Raw genomic sequence first — 22025 nt, forward strand, 5'->3', positions numbered from 1 at the left:
TTATTATTTTTGTAGTTAGACTGCTTCATGTTCATGATATTTTGAAAATGTTTGCTCATTTGCCAGGGCGAACATCAATATCACAGTGCAGAACCACTACATTTTTCAATATAAGATCACCAATAACAAGAAATTAATTTCTGTTACCTTACTTATATAAAATATTTCTGTTTCTTTTTTTTTTCTCATGTATGTCACCGTTATCCAGCTACATTTATTTACAGATTTTTCTCACAATAAGTTCTCCAAGTCTTTTTGCTGTAATTTGCAGATGAGAATTTTCAGTTTTTTGTTGTACTTTGCACAGAAGAATTTTCACAGTTGTGTGTTGCACCTGGCAATGGATCTCCACACACAGGATGTTTATTCACTCGCTAGCTTAGTATTTGCTTCTTTCAGGGATTTAATCTCCTTTCTGAGAGATCCAATATCACTTCACTTCATAGAAGTTTTATTATTTTCCCTTTCAACTCTATTGTACTTCCCAGTTCAGTTGTTTCGCACTGTAAACAGTCAGCACAAGACCAGGTAGAAGCCAGCACTTATGAATTTTAAATTCATTTTTGCGCACTTTTCATGAAGCCAAAAGTTTCACTTTGCACACAATATGCCCTTCGTAACACATTCTACATACTAAATCAATAGTCTGCACAAATCAGCAGTTGAAAAGCAAAAAAGTTAAAAAGGAAGTTTTCGTTAAATACCTGTAGATCTTTCATCACATTCACCATTCGACGAGCGTAAGATTCAGGCAGTTCACAGCGCTTCTCTAATATAGTTTCCAGTTCGTGTGACGGGATTTTATCAAAGTGTAACTCAACAAACCGGTTGCGAAATGCCCTGGACAGCAACTGCAAAATAAAAATTAGAACTGAAATAGGAATTTTTATATATATGGGCTAAAATTTGAGTTGTGGCCACCACTAAATTTAGGAAAGTTATTTAAGTAAAGCTGATATCAGTCCAATGGTAGTTCTGAATACACGGTGCTTTACCAGGCGTAGTCCTATGCATAGTCTCAGTAAGTGGAATGCCTTTGACTTGTTTAGATCTTTGACTTTCCTTAAAGACTAACAAATAAAAATACCAAAGAGAAAGGAAATACCTCCACTGATATAGCCTGGCTCCAGTTAGTGGCATGTAACAGGTTTTTTTTCCCACTGTCTGTTCAACTGCAAACAGATTTTTCTTTACTATTAGAAGCTTTCTGTGCACACATGCAGGCACAAATATCCAAATATGCATGCAGTCTGTAGAGAAAGGACATCTGTGCCAACCATAACAGACAGTCGCATAATCAATTATATGTGGAGCACAACTTTGAAAACTTTCAGTGGCAGACAAATTTGTACTGGAATATGTTTGTTTTAACATAACATACGACATTCACATAACTCAAGAATTAAAATTTCAATCTTACAATAAATTGAGTGTCTAAGAAGTCCTGGAAATTACCTTTCTCCCACCATACAGACCAGGTGGATTCTGCGTTGCAAACAACATGAAGTTTGGATGTGCCGATATGACTTCTTGTGTCTCAGGAATGAATAGCTCTCTGTTGTCATCCAAAACACGATTCAAAGCCTCCAGAACATCTGTTGGTGCCAAATTCAGCTCATCTAATATAACCCAGTGGCCATGTCTCATTGCCTCTGCCAGAGCACCTGTAACATTTTCAATTCTCTCTCTGAGGCTCCCTCAGACTCTCTCAGACTCCAATGCAGTACTTCTAAGGTGAGAACAAATGACATTAAAAATCATGACCTTGTACACATATGTCCAAAGACTTTCACAGCTGATGTTTGTCTCTGCAAAGGGTCAAAAAAATAGCTGTAATTATTGAAATCGATTGTAACAGGAAACTCAATTTCGCTAGCTGAAGGATGTTTATATACTCGAAGAAAAGCCGTAAGACCAGCAGAAATTAAAGAGGGGACAATATTCACAAAAGAGTAAAGGATATGTGAATTAAAGCTATGTTTCAGTCCAAAGATCAGGTTTAATGTCACATGACCGTAGGACATTTTAACAAAAAAAAAAACAGAGAATGAGCCAAGAATGAGAAAAACCCAAAATAAAAACACAATAGAAAACAAAGAGTTTGTGAGTCACACAGTCACATTACTCCTGAACAAGTAAATAATTGAAATAAAGGGTGTACATGTTGGATTTCAAGTTTTCACAGATAACTTAAACATTTCTCTACCACCAGTTGAACTATCATAAAGATAAACTATCTTAAAGAAACAGCACAGAGTAGGACAACACACTTCCTGTGAGGAGACAAAATACATGATGAACATCAGCAATGGGCCAGAATGGATTTTAACTGACCACAGGAAGATTGAAAGTGAACAGAAGTTTAAGTACAAAAGCCGTGGGATGGCGATACACGAATATACAGATGGCAGTAGTACCACATATACAAGGTACAGAAGAGCAGTGCATTGGCGGAGCTGTCGTTTGTACTCAGGTGATCCACGTGAAAAGACTTCAGGCACGATTATGGCCACACAGTGGGTATTAGCTGACTTTGAACGCGGAATGGCAGTTAGACCTAGACAGATGGGACATTCCATTTCAGAAATTGTTTGGAAATTCAATAATCCAAGTTCCACAGCATCAAGAGCATGCCGAGAATACCAAATTTCAGGCATTACCTCTGACCACGGTCAACACAATGGCTGACGGCCGTCACGTAACTACTGAGACCAGCTACATTTCAGTAGAGTTGTCACTGCAATCAGACAAGCAGTGCTGCACGAAATAACTGCAGAAATCAATGTGGGACATACGATGAACATATCGGTTAAGACAGTGGACCGGAATTCGGTGTCAATGGGCTACGGCAGCAGACAACTGACGGAAGTGCCTTCGCTAACGACTCGACATCGCTGCAGTGCCTCATCCGCGCTCGTGACCGTACTGGTTGGATCCTAAACTAGTGGAAAACCGTGCCCTGGTCAGATTAGTCCTGATTTCAGTCGGAAGGAGTCGATGGTACATTTTGAGTGTGATGCAGACTCTACGAAGGTATGGATCCAAGTTGTTAACGAGACACTGTACAAGCTTGTGGTGGCTCCATAATGGTGTGGGCGGTGCTTACCTGTAATGATAATGAACCAGGTCCTCCGGTGCAACTGAACCGATTACTGACTGGATATGTTACTGGTGGTTATGTTCGGCTACTTGGAGACCTTTTGCAGCCATTACTGGACTTCATATTCCCAAACAATGATAGAATTTTTATGGAGGGAAAGGCGCTATGTCACTAGGCCACAACTATTCCCGATTGGTTTGAATGACATTCTGGACAATTCGAGCTAACCATCTAGCCATCCAGATCGCCTGACGCGAGTCCCTTAGAGCATTTAGGGAACACAATTGAAAAGTCAGTTTGTGCACAAAATCCTGTGCCAGCAACATTTTCGGGATTATGGACGGCTGTAGAGGCAGCATGGCTTAGATTTCTGCAGGAGACTTTCAATGACTTATTGAGTCCATGCCACTCTGATCTGCTGCACTACACTGCACAAAATGTGCTGTGATAATGATATTAGGAGTTATCCCGTGACTTTTGTCATCTCAGTGTAAGAAGATGATGAGCACAGAAACCAAAATAACACTTTACAGACCGTTGAAAGACCATATGGTTTGTACACTTCAGTGATAATCTGAATCAACTGAAAAGGAAAAGACATTTTTTTTTTATTTTTTTTTTTAATGTTTAATACCAAAGCTGTTGTTCATTTGCTGACTCACTAGTTTTGGGCTTTGCCCATTTTCACAAGCCACCTATTACCTTTTTTTTTTGTGAATGGATGTGCTGAACGTGGATTACAAAGATATCAGTGACAAACATATCCTAAATACAAATACATAAGTAATTACCATAAGAACCATTTTATCACTGATATCTTTATTACCCACATTTGACACATCTACTCGTAGCAAAATTTTGTTCTCTGTAATAGATGGGTTGTGCAAATTGGCAAAGCCTGAATTTTGTAAGCCAGCAAATAAACAGCAGCTTTGTTGTTAAAAATTTGATAAAAATGTCTTTTATTCAATATTTGAGAGCTAAAAGAAGTGATGCACTGAAAACTGTTATTAGTGAAAAGGACCTGTTGACTAGTTACGTAAAAAAGAATGCATGATACTGCAGAAGATCACAGGCAAAGGATAGGTTGAGAGACATATTCAACTGAGATCCAGAAAGAAACTCACAGCAAGGTGGAAACAATGTCTCTGACAATGATGGCAATTAAAAAGGAATGAGTACTGTTCTAAAGCCACGTCTTCTGTATGGGTAATGACCATCTCACAAACAAAATCTGTGATTTTCTGAAACTGAAATTTTCTAAAACTTACCCAAAGTTAAAAGAAAGAATACAAGAGAGATCTACAAGAGATGGACAGTGCTGAAGATAAAATAAATGGCAGGGATGGTTTCAGAAGAATGGTGAATAGCTACCAGGATTTTATAGTTGAATAAGTACTCAGAAAATGGAGAGGGCCTTTAGCAGAAGAGCAAAAGAAAGTGCTTACTGATGGGCTCGAGAGACACTGGCAGGACATTAATGCCAGCCAATGAACATGATCTAGACACTGACTGTAGCAAGAAGTACATCCTGCCTTAGTAAAACTCTTTACTGAGGCCAAGTAGCAAGATTTTCCACAATCAAAATTTGTCTCTCACACTTTCATTCTCAATTGGTAATTATACTGGTATTATAAGTTGGGAAAGAAAGGTAGGAAAAATAAATTATAAATCACTCTTCGCAAGTAACAGAAAATGTAAACATTCAATTAAAAAGTGATGTGTGGATAAGATAAACTTTAACTTTACATACGTGAATGAATAGACGTAGAAAATCCAGCAGCAACCTAATGAAAGACAAGTCGCCTCGGATCTCCATGCCAAGAGGCTCATCAGACCATACAAAGATGCTAAATGAAAATACCGGAGTGTAACTGAAGACATTCAAATTTGAATGTGGTTACTAATGCCCAGAAGCCACTCAACCACCATAGCAGGTGAAATTTACTCTGCCCAAAGAACTCACTCAGAGTTGAAATGCATTAGCAGGACCTGATCTTTTACGCATATTAAAAACACGAAAAGTGTTACTCTGTATCACCTCACAAACTGATCAAAACTTGAACAGAAAAGTAAATGAAATTAGTTACAAAAACATATAAAAAAGGGGGGGGGGGGCAATTAACTAACAGTTTATTTCTACGTGAGGTGCAGGATGACAAGGGAGAGGATAGCAGGGGAAGGACAATGGTGAAAGAATGCAGAGGGAGGAAAGACTTTAATTTTAAAATTTTTGACAATACTGGAAAGGGGAGGCGTGGAGTGGAGAGAAAATGATAATCATGCATTTTTATAAAATGAAACTTATTGAAAGCTATCATATTCGTGATTGCCTAGGATTAATTCTGCTGAAAGCAGCAAGATGAATATACAAACTGACAAAAAAAAAGAGTGTGGATTTTTTTTCAGTGACACAATCTAGTACCTCCAAATGCTAACAACATTGCAGACAGCACCTGTAGGTTGAAGAAATGGGATGTCCGTGCACATGGAAAAATCTGGCAGGCTTTGTTTGAACTTAGTCCACAAAAATCAGTGTATGAAACCAGCATGGCGTTACAAATGCCACAAACATGAAATTTCAGGCGAACTGATGGATGTCAATAACTTGTGGCCATAATATTTCGCTGCACAGCCTTCTGGCCATCTTCAGTTAGATAATGAAGGAAGCCAGCATAGTTCCACAGAGGGCGCTCATAGCCACACAGACTTGTAGCAGACAGGCATAAGCTCTATCAATGCACATACAGTGACAACCGGGCAGTGGCGACTTGTGATTATACATTCTGGGTGTTCACAAATTTTTAGATTCAGATAAATTTGAGAGTGTGAAATTAATAGCATCCACTGCATAACAGTTACACTTTTGAACAAGTTTATACAACTACAGCCACTGCCAATAACAACAACAGTCATAATAATAATAATAATAATAATATGCATAACTTGTCTAACAAAAGAAGGAATTGTTTTCTGGAATTTTGTTGTTTTGTACACAATAAAGTACAGTAAAGGCCAATATCGAAATAATGTGTAAGCTTTCGCAAGTCTCCGTTTCGCATTTTTGTGTAAATGGGAGTTCTTATGCTTTTCCATTTTTTCGGACAAATGTACAAGATCCCCAACAGTCCAGGAATTTACTTCTGGGCTGAAAATTGGATATTCTTACACTGCATCCATACAACAACTTGTGTTAATGGTACACCTCCTTGTTAAATGTTCGCTTGTAATCATGCTTATTTGATTTTTTCACTCTCTCAATCAAAGGACCTGTTCTCAGGGACCCTAGTTCCTTTGCGACTAACTTTTCCCGGTAATTTACTTTTCTGTTCTCAGAATGAGATTTTCACTCTGCAGAGGAATGTGCACTGATATGAACTTTCTTGGCCAGACTGAGACTTGAACTGGGGACCACTGCCTTTTGCTGGCAAGTGCTCTACCAACTAAACTACCCAAGCACAACTCATGACCCGCCTCACAGCTTTACTTTTCTGTTAGCATTTAAAAAAGATTCAACGTAGTTCATGTTTACACTGCACCCAAAATCAGAACCCCACACAGTAAACAACCAATACCAAATACAAAATGACATTTGTGGAAACGATTCAACACAACATGGTCACTTGACTAGAATACAAATGAGATGCTGAGATCCATACGGCCCTAAAGCATGCCCCAGCGATCCCACACTGAAGTGAATATCAGGGAAACCAGTGATACAGCTTTCTGTGAATTCCCATATGTACAATGTGGGCCTAAAGCACAGATAAACCTGACTAAATATTTTACTAGCACGTATAAATGCTATAATCTCACAACTGGTGGTGATGTGGTTTAGGCCATTATGATTCTCAGTGCCACAAATGGATTACTGTATGATAAAATTCATAACTTAATATACTCATTCAGAAACCCACAAAATAGGTTTCCTATCAGTACGACTTTGACATATACTGATGTTCGATCCAATTTTACTACAATATATAGCAAGTGAATTATCATACCTGAAGAGTGTGCTACCACCTAGCAGGACTTATGACGAGCCAACGAGAATAAAAGTCTGCCGCAGTGTGCTACAACCTGGTGGCATTGACGTAAACCTCTAGTTGAGTGACAAGGGTCGTGAACTGTGCACGTTGTTTATCAAATCCATATGTATATGGCCTGTAAGACAATTACGTCACACACGTTGTGTATGTACAAAAGTTCCTTAAAATGTGCACAACTGGAGGTGCGCTCACAACCCTGATGCCAAGCTTCACGGAGTCTAGAGGAGAAGTTGCGCCGTAGATTTATGTGATGTATCTTTCAGGTTACAGCATCTATGTTATGTTTAAAAGCATTCAAAGAAAAATAACTAATAAATCCACAAGATGTCGAATGTTAGGGTGTTCACGTGCTCTTACACAGCAGTCGTCTGTAACTGGGTCCACCATGCACATGTCGGGCCTGTGTTTGAGCAGTTTTAAACAGAAGAACCCAGTGTACTGTCACCAGAACACAGCTGACAATAACCAGAAGACTGCACCAATACATCACGGCAGGAAGTTACTGATAACCTGCAGTTTGCCTGAAATTTCATGGGACTCTCTAGAAACCAATAAAGCTTTAAATTTCACAATGATTTGGAGTGTTCTCAAAACAAAACAGGAAATGGCATTGTACATAGTTCAAAATTTACAGGAACTGAAACAGAAGACTATGTCAAATGCTTTAGTAAGCTACTTCAACACGGGAAGCCATGCACAAACAAATATTTGCTGAACATCAGCACGTCTCATCAAAAGTTAACATGTTCTGTGTGATGTCAGCACAAAAATTTTACTGCCCATTTCTCTTCACTGAGCTAAGTGTTCCAACAAACATTTACCTGGACATTCTCAAATGCCTGCTGATGCCACAGCATGATATACAGATTCTAAAGACCACATTTTTCAGAGAGATGAAGCTCCCCCACACTTGGGTATAGAGGGTCACATATTATTAAATCAACATTTTCCATGCCATTGGACCAGTTAAACAGGACAGGACAACACAGTGTTCTGCTCTTGATCACTTAGATTCCTGGACCTAACATCTATGGTTTCCTTTTTATAGAGTTATGAGAAACAACTTGTGTATGTGCCTCCTTTGCCGGAAACAATTCTGGAACACAAAATGCCCATTTTCTAATGCACTCGCATCAGTGGCTTTGCATATGCTTGAATGCGGTGTGAAATGGGTTAGCGCTTAAATGTTGTCTGCATGATCAAGAGGAGTCATACAGAACACTTACAACATATGGAAAAAAACAATGAAGTTTATTTTACATTCTCTGCAATTTTTATCAGTGTATAACCATCAATTAAGTTCTGGGAGAACATACATAAATGAGGCGTGAAGGAGACCACTCACCGAACAGCAGAAGTGTTAAGTCACCGTCACGCACAAGCAAAAGAGAGAGGAAACTTTCCAGATTTCAGGATAAATTCTTTGATGGAGCTAGAGTACAAATAAAACACACACACACACACACACACACACACACACACACACACACACACACACACACACACTTGCTCAAACACTGAGAACATTTGGTTTCAGCACTTGTATAAATTTTTATGTCTTAACAACAGATAAGGATTCAAAGAACAGAAAACATATAAGAAATCACTTTTTAACAAAGTCTAAACTTACCCTCTCTGAAAACTAGTGATCCAGAAGCATCAGCAATATAAGAACCCACATATTCTTGCAGATCTGTGTGTTCATGGTTGTTGATTCGCACACAGTGGTGCCCTGTTATCTGAGCCAAGTAAGTCACAATACTCGTCTTGCCAACTGACGTGTCACCTTGCAGCAACACAGGCAGTTGGCCCAAAGACACAATACGTGCCAGGTCTCGCAAATTGCGGCTAACAGATTCTGTCAATATGTACTGAAAGCCAAAGTTATGGTCATCAAATTTATAAATATTTAAAGATCTATAAAATCAGTATGTTTTATTCTAACATAGTTAACAATATTTGAAATTCCTGGATGGAGAAATATATGTTTCTGTGTTCCATGCATCGATGTGCTATGAGTGAGTGGCTGACTTTGCTTAACTTTATATATTATCCTAAGATATAATGAATAAAATAAAAATTTGTAAGACAATTTCATATGATACAATTCAGCACACCTTGAATTTAATGTGCAATAAAAGGTGCTCCTTTGAACTGTTTCAACACAATCTAGGTTTGTTAGACAGAATTAATAAGATACAGCTAAATGAGAGACTCAAACAATAATACAATACCGACAGATTAAAGATACACGTACAAAGTACACTCTACATTACTCACGAATACAAAATAGAACTGCTGCTAAACTGTAGCCCACTGATGAAACTGGTGAATGAACAATGGATGACTAAGAAAACGGATGAAATCATCGAAGACTACATGGTTATACAATGATGCACAGGATTTACAGTACAGTACAAAGTTTACATACAACAACTTTTGATGCTTCATAACTGAACCTACTGTCCCTGTGGTATTACACAAGTTGACTTCAATCAAAGGACCTACAATGACCATATGCAAAACATGTCACATAAAGGATGCTAACCTGACCACAAAAGGCAAGGATCAGATAACACTCTCTTTCAAGCACCACTTCATCTTGCACCTCACTAAGCCACCGTATGTTAATGGCATGTAAAAAAGGAAGAGATTTTCCAATAGGAAAGGACAGGACAACACAATGTGGATAGCTCTTAGAGCTTCTACATTCAGTAATTGTTAGATTACAGCATATTTTGAAGGACATTGTTATTTAACAAAGAGCACTGTACATGAGTGAGAAATTACAAATCCCACAGAAAACATCAACCATGATGGGCAGGCTCAGAAATGACTCATAAGTAAAGCCTTCTAGCACTTCAATATTTTATTCATCACATGTAGTGATCGCCTCCTCCCATGAACCATGGACCTTGCCATTGGTGAGGAGGCTTGCTTGCTTCAGCAATAAAGATACCCGTACCTTAGGTGCAACCACAACAGAGGGGTATCTGTTGAGAGGCCAGACAAACGTGTGGTTCCTGAAGAGGGGCAGCAGCCTTTTCAGTAGTTGTAGGGGCAATAGTCTGGACGACTGACTGATCTGGCCTTGTAACATTAACCAAAACGGCCTTGCTGTGCTGGTACTGCGAGTGGCTAAAAGCAAGGGGAAACTATAGCCGTAATTTTTCACGAGGGCATGCAGCTTTACTGTATGGTTAAATGATGATGGTGCCTGCTTGGGTAAAATATTATGGAGGTGAAATACTCCCCCCTTCGGATCTCCGGGCAGGGGCTATTCAGGAGGATGTCATTATCAGGAGAAACAAAACTGGTGTACTATTTATCAGAGCTTAGAATGCCAGGTCCTTAATGTGGCAGGTAGTTTAGAAAATTTTAAAAGGGAAATGGATAGGTTAAAGCTACATATAATGGGAATCAGTGAAGTTCGGCGGCAGGAGGAACAAGACTTCTGGTCAGGTGAATACAGGGTTATAAATACAAAATCAAATCTGGGCACTGCAGTAGTACGTTTAATAATGAATAAAAAAAATAGGAGCACGGGTAAGCTATCACAAACAGCATAGTTAACGCATTATTGTAGCAAAGAAAGACACGAAGTCGACGCCTACAACAGTAGTACAAGTTTATATGCCAACTAGCACCACAGATGACGAAGAGATTGAAGAAATGTATGATGAGACAAAAGAAATTATTCAGATAGTGAAGGAAGATGAAAATTTAATAGTCACAGGGGACTGGAATTCGATAGTAGGAAAAGCAAGAGAAGGAAAAGTAGTAGGTGAATGTGGACTGGGGGTAAGGATTGAAAGAGGAAACCACCTAGTAGAATTTTGCACATAGCCTAATTTAATCATCGCTAACACTTAGTTTGCATAAATGTAAGAGACATGGAGACATTGGAAGGTTTCAGATATATCATATAATGGTAAGAGAGATATTTAGGAACTAGGTTTTAAATTTTAAGACATTTCCAGGGTCAGATGTAGACTCTGACCACAATCTATTGGTTATGAACTGTAGATTAGAACTGAAGGAACAGCAAAAAAGTGGGAATTTAGCGAGACAGGACCTGGATAAACTAAAAGAACCAGAGGTTGTAGAGTGGTTCAGAGAGAGCATTAGGGAACGATTGAGAATAATGGGTGAGAGAAATACAGTACAAGACGACTGGGTAGCTTTGAGACATGAAATAGTGCAGGCAGCAGAGGATCAAGTAAGTAAAAAGACAAGGGCTAGTAGAAATCCTTGGGTAACAGAAGAGATACTGAATTTAATCAATGAAAGGAGAAAATATAAAAATGCAGTAAATGAAGTAGGCAAACAGCAATACAAACGTCTCAAAAATGAGATCAACTGGAAGTGCAAAATGGCTAAGCAGCGGTGTCTAGAGGACAAATGTAAGGATGTAGATGCTTATCACTTGGGGGTAAGATAGATACTGAATACAGGAAAATTAAAGAGACCTTTGGAGAAAAGAGAGCCACATGTGTGAATATCAAGAGCAGACAGAAAACCTGTTCTAAGCAAAGAAGGGAAAGCAAAAGGTGGAAGGAGTATATAGAGGGCCTATACAACAGCAATGTATCTGAGGGCAATATTATGCAAATGGAAGAGGACGTAGTTGAAGTGTTTGACAGCGCACTGAGAGACCTATATCAAAATAAGACCCCAGAAGTAGAGAACATTCCATTAGAACTACTGATAGACTTGGAGTGCCAGCCATGACAATCTGGTGAGCAAGATGTATGAGACAGGTGAAATACCCTCAGACTTAAAGAAGAATATAACAATTCCAATCCCAAAGAAAGCTAGTGTTGGCAGGTATCAAAATAACTGAACTATCAGTTTAATAAGTCACGGCTGCAAAATACTAACACAAATTCTTTACAAACAAATGGAAAAGCTGGTAGCAGCCATTCTCGGGGAAGATCAGTTTGGATTCCATACAAATGAGGCAATACTGACCCAACGACTTATCTTAAAAGATAGATTAAGGAAAGGCAAACCTACGTTTCTAGCATTTGTAGACTTAGAGAAAGCTTTTGACAATGTTGACTGGAATACTCTCTTTCCAATTCTGAAGGTGGCAGGGGTCAAATACGGGGAGTGAAAGGCTATTTACAAATTGTACAGAAACCAGATGGCAGTTCTAAGAGTCAAGGGGCATGAAAGGGAAGCAGTAGTTGGGAAGGGAATGAGACAGGATTGTAGCCAATCTCTGATGTTATTCAACCCCTATATTGAGCAAGCAGTAAAGGAAACAAAAGAAAAATTCGGAGTAGGTATTAAAATTCATGGAGAAGAAATAAAAACATTGAGGTTCGCCGATGACACTGTAATTCTGTCAGAGACAGCACAGAACTTGGAAATGGACCGTGTCTTGAAATGAGCATGTAAGATGAACGCCAACAAAACCAAAACGAGGATAAAGGAATGTAATCTAATTAAATCAGGTGATGCTGTGGGAATTAGATTAGGAAATGAGACACTTAAAGTAGTAGATGAGTTTTGCTATTTGGGAAGCAAAGTAACTAATGATGGCCGAAGTAGAGAGGATACAAAATGTAGACTGGCTTTGGCAAGGAAAGCATTTCTGAAGAAGAAAAATTTGTTAACATCGAGTATAGATTTAAGTGTCAGGAAGTCTTTTCTGAAAGTATTTGTATGGAGTGTAGCCATGTATGGAAGTGTAATATGGACGATAAATAGTTCAGAAATGAAGAGAATAGAAGCTTCCGAAACGTGGTGCTACAGAAGAATGCTGAAGATTAGATGGGTAGATCACATAACTAATGAGGTGGTACTGAATAGAATTGGGGAGATGAGGATTTTGTGGCACAACTTGACTAGTACAAGGGCTCAGTTGGTAGGACACATTCTGAGGCATCAAGGGATCATCAATTTAGTATTGGAGAGAAGTGCAGAGGGTAAAAATCGTACAGGCAAAGGCATTAATACACTAAACAGAATTCCAAAGGATGTAGATTGCAATAGTTACTCAGAGATGAAGTTTGCACAGGACAGAGTAGCATCAAGAGCCACATCAAATAACCTCTGGACTGAGGACCACAACAAGAACAACAACAACAACAACAACAACAAAATGTAGTGATGCGATCCTTTCTGCAATCTCAGTAAATTACAGAGAGCCTTAATGCACGGACCAAACATTTACAAACAACTCGCTTGCAACACATTACATTATATTTACCGCATGTAACATGTAAATACCATGTTACTACTAATACATTATTTAAATCCACCTGTCTTCTTTGAGTGATTACCAATTCTTAATGTTGCACCAAAAATATTTTGTTTTTATTGTAAAAGTATGATAATGAGCCTACAAAAAAAGCTATATTATTGTTGTTGTTGTTGTTGTTGTGGTCTTCAGTCCTGAGACTGGTTTGATGCAGCTCTCCATGTTACTCTATCCTGTGCAAGCTGCTTCATCTCCCAGTACTTACTGCAACCTACATCCTTCTGAATCTGCTTAGTGTATTCATCTCTTGGTCTCCCTCTACAATTTTTACCATCCACGCTGCCCTCCAATACTAAATGGGTGATCCCTTGATGCCTCAGAACATGTCCTACCAACTGGTCCCTTCTCCTTGTCAAGTTGTGCCACAAACTCCTCTTCTCCCCAATTCTATTCAGTACCTCCTCATTAGTTATGTGATCTATTCATCTAATCTTCAGCATTCTTCTGTAGCACCACATTTCGAAAGCTTCTATTCTCTTCTTGTCCAAACTATTTATCGTCCATGTTTCGCTTCCATACATGGCTATACTCTATACAAATACTTTCAGAAACGACTTCCTGACACTTAAATCTATATTCGATGTTAACAAATTTCTCTTCTTCAGAAATGCTTTCCTTGCCATTGCCAGTCTACATTTTATATCCTCTCTACTTCGACCATCATCGGTTATTTTGCTCCCCAAATAGCAAAACTCCTTTTCTACTTTAAGTGTCTCATTCCTAATCTAATTCCCTCAGCATCACCTGATTTAATTCGATTGCACTCCTTTATCCTTGTTTTGCTTTTGTTGATGTTCATCTTATATCCTTCTTTCAAGACACTATCCATTCCGTTCAACTGCTCTTCCAAGTCCTTTGCTGTCTCTGACAGATAATGAGTCTATAAAAAAAACTATGTGCTCCATGAAATATCTGTACTACACTGGTAAACTTGTATCTACAATTCTAGTTCTGGATACATGTGCTTTCTTCTTAATCATCATCATCATCTTCTTCTTCTTCTTGTCCTCCTCCTCCTTCCTCCTCAACCTCTTTTGCCTGATATCTTTCCTTGAAGAGTGTTCTGCAGCTGTTTGTTTCTGTTTCCATTTCTGATTACATGGATCTGATATTACAGTTTTCTGCATGTTATGTGTTTACAATTCTCTCTCCTTTCTTCATTTTGGGGAGAATGCCATTGTTAGTAATTTTACCTGTCCACGGCACACTTAGCTTTCAACTGTACAGACACATCTCAAAATGCCTCAAGTTGCTTGCCCATCATCTTCCTCAGAGTCAAGGTCCCAGTTCCACAGAAGAGGATGGGAAATAAATAGCAACATAGATATCTTAGTTTTGTTTTGTTTGGGAGATGATGGCTGTTGAACACATTAATGATTTTACAAAATGCTATTCTGGACTTCTCAAATGCAGATTTCAATTTCTTGCATGTTATCCCACTGGTTGTTAATGTTAGTTCTGAGATGTGTAATTTTTTACTTGTTCAATAAATTTAGCATTAATGTTTAGATGATAGTCTGTTATGTCTTTCTTGTCTTGCTGATGATAATTAATTTTGTTTTACTTAATGTAGAGTTTTAGGCCGTTGATTTGGGATACAAGACGCTGAAGACTATTCAAGCTGTCAGCATACATTGCAGTATTGTCAGTGTAATAGATATTGTTCAGCTCCTCCCCATTAAAGACAATGCCTTCCTCAACTTTTTCAAGGTCTTCTTTGAAGATATATTTCGAATAAAGATTAAATATTGGTAGCAACAAAATACAGCCCTGCCCCACTCCTTGGCATGTATTTAATGTGTCATATTTCTCATTTTCTACTTTTACAGCAGCATATTGATTCCATTACAGATTAATTATGATCCAGAGGTGTTTTTCATCCATCTTACATCTCTTACCATTGCAGCCATCTTGTAATGTTATATTCTACCAAAAACCTTTTGATGATAAAACAGGCATAGGCGTCAACAGTTCATGTCTACATAGCTTTGGAATGTAGAACAGAGCCTCTTGAGTAGCAAAAGTATTTCTGAAACAGACCTGTGTATGTGGGACCTGTTCTTTGTATATTCTTTTGTAAATAATTTTTAGAAATCCCCCAAAATTACCATTCTTTTACAGAAGCACAGACTTCTATGCAAGATGCGTATAATATTTTCCAAAGTGAAGTTTTGTTTCAAACCCTAGGAGAAGATCCACTGAGATTCTGCTCATATGTAAAGTGTGCTAGTGACAAGTCACAATCGATGCCTCCTTTGCACGATAGCAATGGAAGTACTATCGATGACAGTGCCACTAAACCAGTGTTACTGAACACAGTCTACCAAAATTCCTTGACAAAGAAGATAAAGTAAATATTCCAGAATTCGAATCGAGAACAGCTGCCTCAAAGAGAACGGTCTATTGACACGTAGTCATCATGGATTTAGAAAATATTGTTCCCGTGAAACACAACTAGCTCTTTACTCACACGAAACATTCAGTGCTATCCACAAGGGATTACAAACTGATTCCAAATTTCCAAAAGGCTTTTAATACCTTACCTCACAAGTGACCTGTAATCAAATTGTTTAAGAATAAAGGAGACGGTGCACAGAAAGGCAGAAGCGATGAGTCATCGATAGGTACACAAACAAAAGGTACAGAGCTTTGCTAGTTTTCATAATGCACTTCTTTTTCACACTTTTAGGGAAAACGCGCACACACACACACATGCATGCACGCCTGCCTCCCTACATTTTTCTCAGTCGATGGCCCATGGTGATTGTATGGAGCAAGGTGGGGTGGGGTGGGGGATGGAGAGAGGTGGGAGGCTGAGAGGGAGTTGTGGGGGGAGTGTCTAGCAGCTCGTGGCAGAGTGGGGAGCCGTCCGTGGGCTGGCTAGGAGAGCAGGTAGAGGAGGCAGATGGCACACAGCTGAGCAGCTACACAAACCATGCCCTCTGGATCTTCCCCACCATCACCAGCTTTTCTTAGATGTGGAGATGGGAGTTATCCTTACAGCACATCCTTCACTCCCATAACCTTCCTCGTCTAAATCCAAGATAATTCATTTCTCCCCCCCCCCCTCCCCTCCCAAAAAAAGAAAGCAATTTTGGTTGGTTGGTTTGAAAGGGGGGGGGGGGGGGGGGGGGACCAAACTGCTAGGTCACTGGTCGCTCGTTCTGATTAAAAAAATTCCACAAGGGTGGGAGTAAAATAATCAAGACCTACAAAACACAGCTGGAATAAAGGAGAAAAACCACAAAAATGACAGAAGGACAAACAAACACTAAAATGAACAAAATCAGACAAGAAAACCATACAGAGAGGTAAGAAACATGTAGAAGAGATCAAAACAAAAGAGCAGATTGCCTTGGCTGGCTGACCATGAGAATAAAAACGAGAAGCCAGCCAATCTGCAACACATTAAAACCTCCACCTTAAAAGCACTAGGGTGGAGGACACAGAGGGACAAAGGACATGTGCTTAAACTTAGATTAAATGATAAAACCCATCCTCACGAATAAAACGTAAAACTAAAGTTGCTGTCGACACATTGTCACCCAACATTGAAGGTAGGGTGCTGGGGAAGTTAAAAGTCCGCCACAGAGCGGCTAAAAGTGGGCAGTCCAGCAAGAGGTGGATAACCGTCAATTCTGAGCCACAGCGACACCAAGGTGAGTCCTCGCAACCGAGGATGTAGCCTCACATTAGCCACATATGGCCAAATGCGGAGCCGACAGAGGACAACTGATTCCCTGCGAGAGGACCACATGGAAGACTTCCACACATTTGTAGTCTCCTTAATGACACGCAGTATATTGTGCGTACTGTTATGCCATTCTGTCTCCCAAAGCCGAAAAACCCTCCCACATAAGACAGAATGCATGTCAGTTTCAGAGATGCCCATCTCCAGAAGCACTTTCCGTGTAGCACGTTTGGCTAGCCCTTTTTTTTTTTTTTTTTTTTTAGGGCGCAAAACTTCTATGGTCATTAGCGCCCAGCCCGTGACGTAGAAAACAGGAAAAAAACGAAATTTAAAATCAGCAGCAATGGGAACAAAGTCATAAAATTTGAGAAACTAAAGGCAGAAGGAATGCTTAAAAATCCACTATAGAAAGGGGTTGGTTGTCCCCCCAAAAAAAAGGCTTCAAATGACTGACGTCATTTCACTGTCACTAATAAACTGTAGAACGCGGTCAGCTGAGCGCGTGTCATCTGCTAAAATCGACGATAGATCAGGCGATAGCTGTAGACGGGAGCGTAACGGATTAAAATAGGGGCATTCAATTAAAAGGTGTCTGACCGTCCACGGCTGAGAGCAGTGGGGACAGAGTGGGGGAGGATCACCGCTTAAAAGATGTCAATGACTAAAAAGACATTGCCCTATCCGGAGTCTAGCTAAAATTACCTCCTCCCGATGACGCGATCGGGAGGAAGAGGTCCATGCGCAAGGAAGGGCTTTCACTTCGCGCAATTTATTATGGGGAAGTGTTGACCAATGCGCATGCCATAAAGGAGCAACTTGGCGACATAAACTGCTCCGTAGATCGGTAAACGGAAGAGACTGAATAGCTGGCCGAGGAAGAGAGACTGCAGCCTTGGCCGCTATATCGGCCGCCTCATTTCCACAGATACCAGCGTGTCCTGGGAGCCAGAGGAACGCCACTGAGACGCCCCCCAGGTGGAGCAAGCGCAGACAGTCCTGAATCCGGTGGACCAGAGGGTGCACAGGGTAAAGAGCTTGGAGACTTAGGAGAGAGCTGAGAGAATCTGAGCAGATTACGTACTGTATCCGCTGATGGCGGCGGATGTAGTGGACAGCCTGGAGAATAGCGTAAAGCTCCGCAGTATAAACCGAACACTGGTCGGGAAGCCGAAAGTGATTTGGGGTGTCGCCAACAATATAGGCACTCCCTACACCTAACGATGTTTTCGAGCCATCAGTGTAAATAAATGTGGCTTCCGTCATTTGTGCACATAGAGCAGCAAATGCCCGACGGTAAACAAGTGTAGGGGTACCATCCTTGGGAAATTGACATAGGTCTCTGAGCAAGTCGATCCGGGGACGGAGCCAAGGCGGTGCTGTACCCCAAGTTGTCAAGAAGGTTTTAGGAAAGCGGAAGGAAAGAGAATGGAGCAGTTGACGGAAGCGGACTCCCGGGGGTAGTAGGGAGGAGGAGCGGCCTGCATACCCGACATCAAGGGAGGCGTTGAAAAAAAGGTCATGGGCTGGATTAGCAGGCATGGAAGACAGATGGCTAGCATAACGACTCAGGAGGACTGCCCGCCGATTGGATAGCGGAGGTTCAGCAGTCTCAACATAAAGGCTTTCCACAGGGCTGGTGTAAAAAGCTCCAGACACTAAACGTAATCCACGGTGGTGGATAGAGTCGAGACGCCGAAGAATAGACGGCCGAGCAGAGGAGTAGACTATGCTTCCATAATCCAATTTCGAGCGCACTAAGGCGCGATAGAGGCGGAGAAGGACCACTCGGTCCGCTCCCCAAGAGGTGCCATTCAGGACACGGAGGGTGTTAAGGGAACGCAGACAGCGAGCTGAAAGATAGGAAACGTGGGAGGACCAGCACAGTTTTCTGTCAAACATAAGACCCAAGAATTTAGCGACGTCGGAAAACGGAAGGTTGACAGGACCTAGATGTAAGGAGGGCGGAAGAAACTCCTTACGTCGCCAAAAATTAACACAAATGGTCTTACTGGGTGAGAAACGGAAGCCGGTTTCGATGCTCCACGAGTGGAGGCGATCGAGACATCCTTCAAGACGTCTTTCAAGAAGGCTGGTCCGTTGAGAGCTGTAGTAGATCGCAAAATCGTCCACAAAGAGGGAGCCCGAGACATCAGGAGGGAGACAATCCATAATTGGATTAATGGCAATGGCAAACAGTACAACACTCAGCACGGAGCCCTGGGGTACCCCGTTTTCTTGGGAGAAAGTACGGGATAGAGTAGTGTTCACCCGCACCCTAAATGTGCGCTCTGCTATAAATTCGCGAAGAAAAAGGGGCAGCCGGCCTCGAAAGCCCCAAGAGAACAGTGTGCGGAGGATGCCTGTCCTCCAACAGGTATCGTATGCTCTCTCCAGATCAAAAAATATTGCTACCGTTTGGCGTTTCCGGAGGAAATTGTTCATGATGTAAGTGGAGAGAGCAACAAGATGGTCAACGGCAGAACGATGTTGTCGGAATCCGCATTGGGCTGGTGTTAAAAGACTGCGGGATTCCAGCCACCAAGCTAAACGGTAATTCACCATACGCTCCAAAACCTTACAGACACTACTCGTGAGAGAAATGGGGCGATAGCTAGAGGGGAGATGTTTGTCCTTTCCAGGTTTCAGAACGGGAACGACAATAGCTTCCCGCCATCGTCTGGGAAAGGTACTGTCGGTCCAAATTCGATTATAAAGGCGAAGGAGGTAGCGCAGGCTATGGGTTGATAAATGCAGCAACATTTGGACATGGATAACATCCGGTCCTGGGGCGGAGGAGCGAGAAGAAGAGAGTGCATGTTGGAGTTCGCGCATGGAGAAAACAGTATTGTAGCTTTCGCGATTTTGAGAGGAGAAAGCAAGATGTCGCACTTCCGCTGCACGTTTCTTCGGGAGAAACGCTGGCGGGTAATTTGAAGAGCTCGAAATCTCAGCAAAGTGCTGACCCAATGAGTTAGAAATTGCGACGGGGTCCACTAAGGTATCATGCGCGACAGTGAGCCCAGAGACCGGGGAGAAACTAGGCGCGCCTGAGAACCGTCGAAGCCGACTCCAAACTTCCGAGGAGGGAGTGAAGGTGTTAAATCAGCTAATAAAGAATTGCCAGCTTGCCTTCTTGCTATCACGGATGACGCGACGGCATCGCGCACGGAGCTGCTTATATCGGATACAGTTGGCCAAGGTTGGATGGTGACGGAAAATGCGAAGAGCACGTCGCCGCTCACGTATTGCGTCACGGCATGCCTCGTTCCACCAAGGAACCAGGGGGCGCCGGGGCAATTCGGAGGTGCGTGGTATTGAACGTTCCGCAGCTGTGAGAATAACGTCGGTAAAATGTGTGACCTCATCGTCGACGCTGGGAAAGCGACGGTCATCGAATGTCGCTAGAGACGAAAAAAGTGTCCAATCGGCTTGGGCAAACTTCCAGCGTCGCGAGCGCATATATGGCAGTTGAGGCTGCAGTCGAAGGACACATGGAAAGTGGTCACTCGAGTGTGTATCATCAAGGGCGAACCATTCGAAGCGCCGGGCTAGCGGAACAGTACCGACCGCAAGGTCCAAATGAGATAAATTTGCCGTGGAGGCAGACAAAAATGTGGGGACCCCAGTGTTGAGGCAGACTAGATCCGCTTGGTGGAAGACGTCTAGCAATAGTGAGCCACGTGGACAAGGATGTGGAGATCCCCAAAGCGGGTGGTGGGCATTGAAGTCCCCAACCAGCAAATAGGGGGGTGGAAGCTGATCAAGAAGATGAAGGAGATCAGCTCGTGCCAGTGGTGTAGACGATGGAATGTATACCGTACATAGAGAGAACGTGTATCCAGAAAGGGAAAGACGGACGGCGACAGCTTGGAAGGAACTGTTTAAGGGGATTGGGTGATAATGGAGAGTATCATGGAGCAGAATCATGAGTCCTCCATGGGCTGGAGTGCCTTCAACAGAGGGGAGGTCATATCGAACGGACTGAAAATGAGGGAGAACAAAGCGGTCATGGGGACGCAGCTTTGTTTCCTGAAGACAGAAGATGACCGGATCGTAAGAGGATCGACAATTCATCCCGATTGGCGCGAATGCCGCGGATATTCCAGTGGATAATGGACATAGGGTGAACAGAAAATGGAGAAACGTGACCAAGGGTGCTGTCAACTCAACGACTGCTCAGAGCTTGCGACCTACAGCATGGAATGGCATTCAGTCGAAGGCAGAAGATCCTGATCCATAGGTTGGTCAGGAGCAGCTCCTGCCACCAACGATCGGCCAGTTGACTGGCCACCAGCAGTGCGCCTCGGCGACACGGAAGATGGCCGAGGGCGATTTCCGCCAGGTGGTGCTGTAGTTGGGACACGCCTTGGCGGAGAAGGAGAGGAACTGTGTTTCTTCGTAGCCTTCTTGGAGGTATGATGTTTAGATGAAGGAGGAACCGATGGTTGTGAAGTTGCAGTACGTAAAAACTCTTCACGAGAATGCTCTTTTTTCGAAGACTTGGCGTCTGACTTTTGGGCTCGAGATTTAGCAGAACCCGACGAAGGGTGAGCCATAGAGTGGGCAGGCGAAAGTGGTGAGGTTGAACGGGCGATCTTTGCGCTGGCCGATCTGACGACCGTGGTACTAAATGTGAGGTAGCAAGTCTGCGTGGCCGCCTCCTTTGTTGGCCGAGGAGAAGCAAGGACAGTGTTGTATTTTCCTTTCTGAGGCACGGTGGGCTGTCGACTGGCGAGTAACTTTCGAGCAGCAAAGGTCGACACCTTTTCCTTCACTCTTATTTCCTGGATGAGCTTTTCATCCTTAAAAACGGGGCAATCTCGAGAGGAAGCAGCGTGGTCACCCATACAGTTGATGCAGTGAGGGGATGGAGGTGGACAAGCACCCTCATGGGCATCCTTGCCACACGTAACACAT

At 41.8% G+C, this 22025-nt stretch overlaps 1 protein-coding gene across 1 annotated transcript in view; it reads right to left on the minus strand.

Moving 5' to 3' along the window:
- The window catches only part of LOC124545945 (midasin-like), a 202792-nt gene that overhangs the window by 82763 nt on the left and 98004 nt on the right, over window positions 1–22025 (minus strand). Inside the window, exons 18-20 of the mRNA XM_047124906.1 lie at window positions 8780–9020; window positions 1456–1664; window positions 705–851 (exon numbers count right to left, since the gene is read on the minus strand). Of these exons, the coding sequence (XP_046980862.1) occupies window positions 705–851; window positions 1456–1664; window positions 8780–9020 (597 nt within the window). The remainder of the gene's footprint in view (window positions 1–704; window positions 852–1455; window positions 1665–8779; window positions 9021–22025) is intronic.

This window comes from Schistocerca americana, chromosome 8 (genome assembly GCF_021461395.2).
Source record: "Schistocerca americana isolate TAMUIC-IGC-003095 chromosome 8, iqSchAmer2.1, whole genome shotgun sequence".
In the NCBI taxonomy this organism is placed as follows: Eukaryota; Metazoa; Arthropoda; class Insecta; order Orthoptera; family Acrididae; genus Schistocerca; species Schistocerca americana.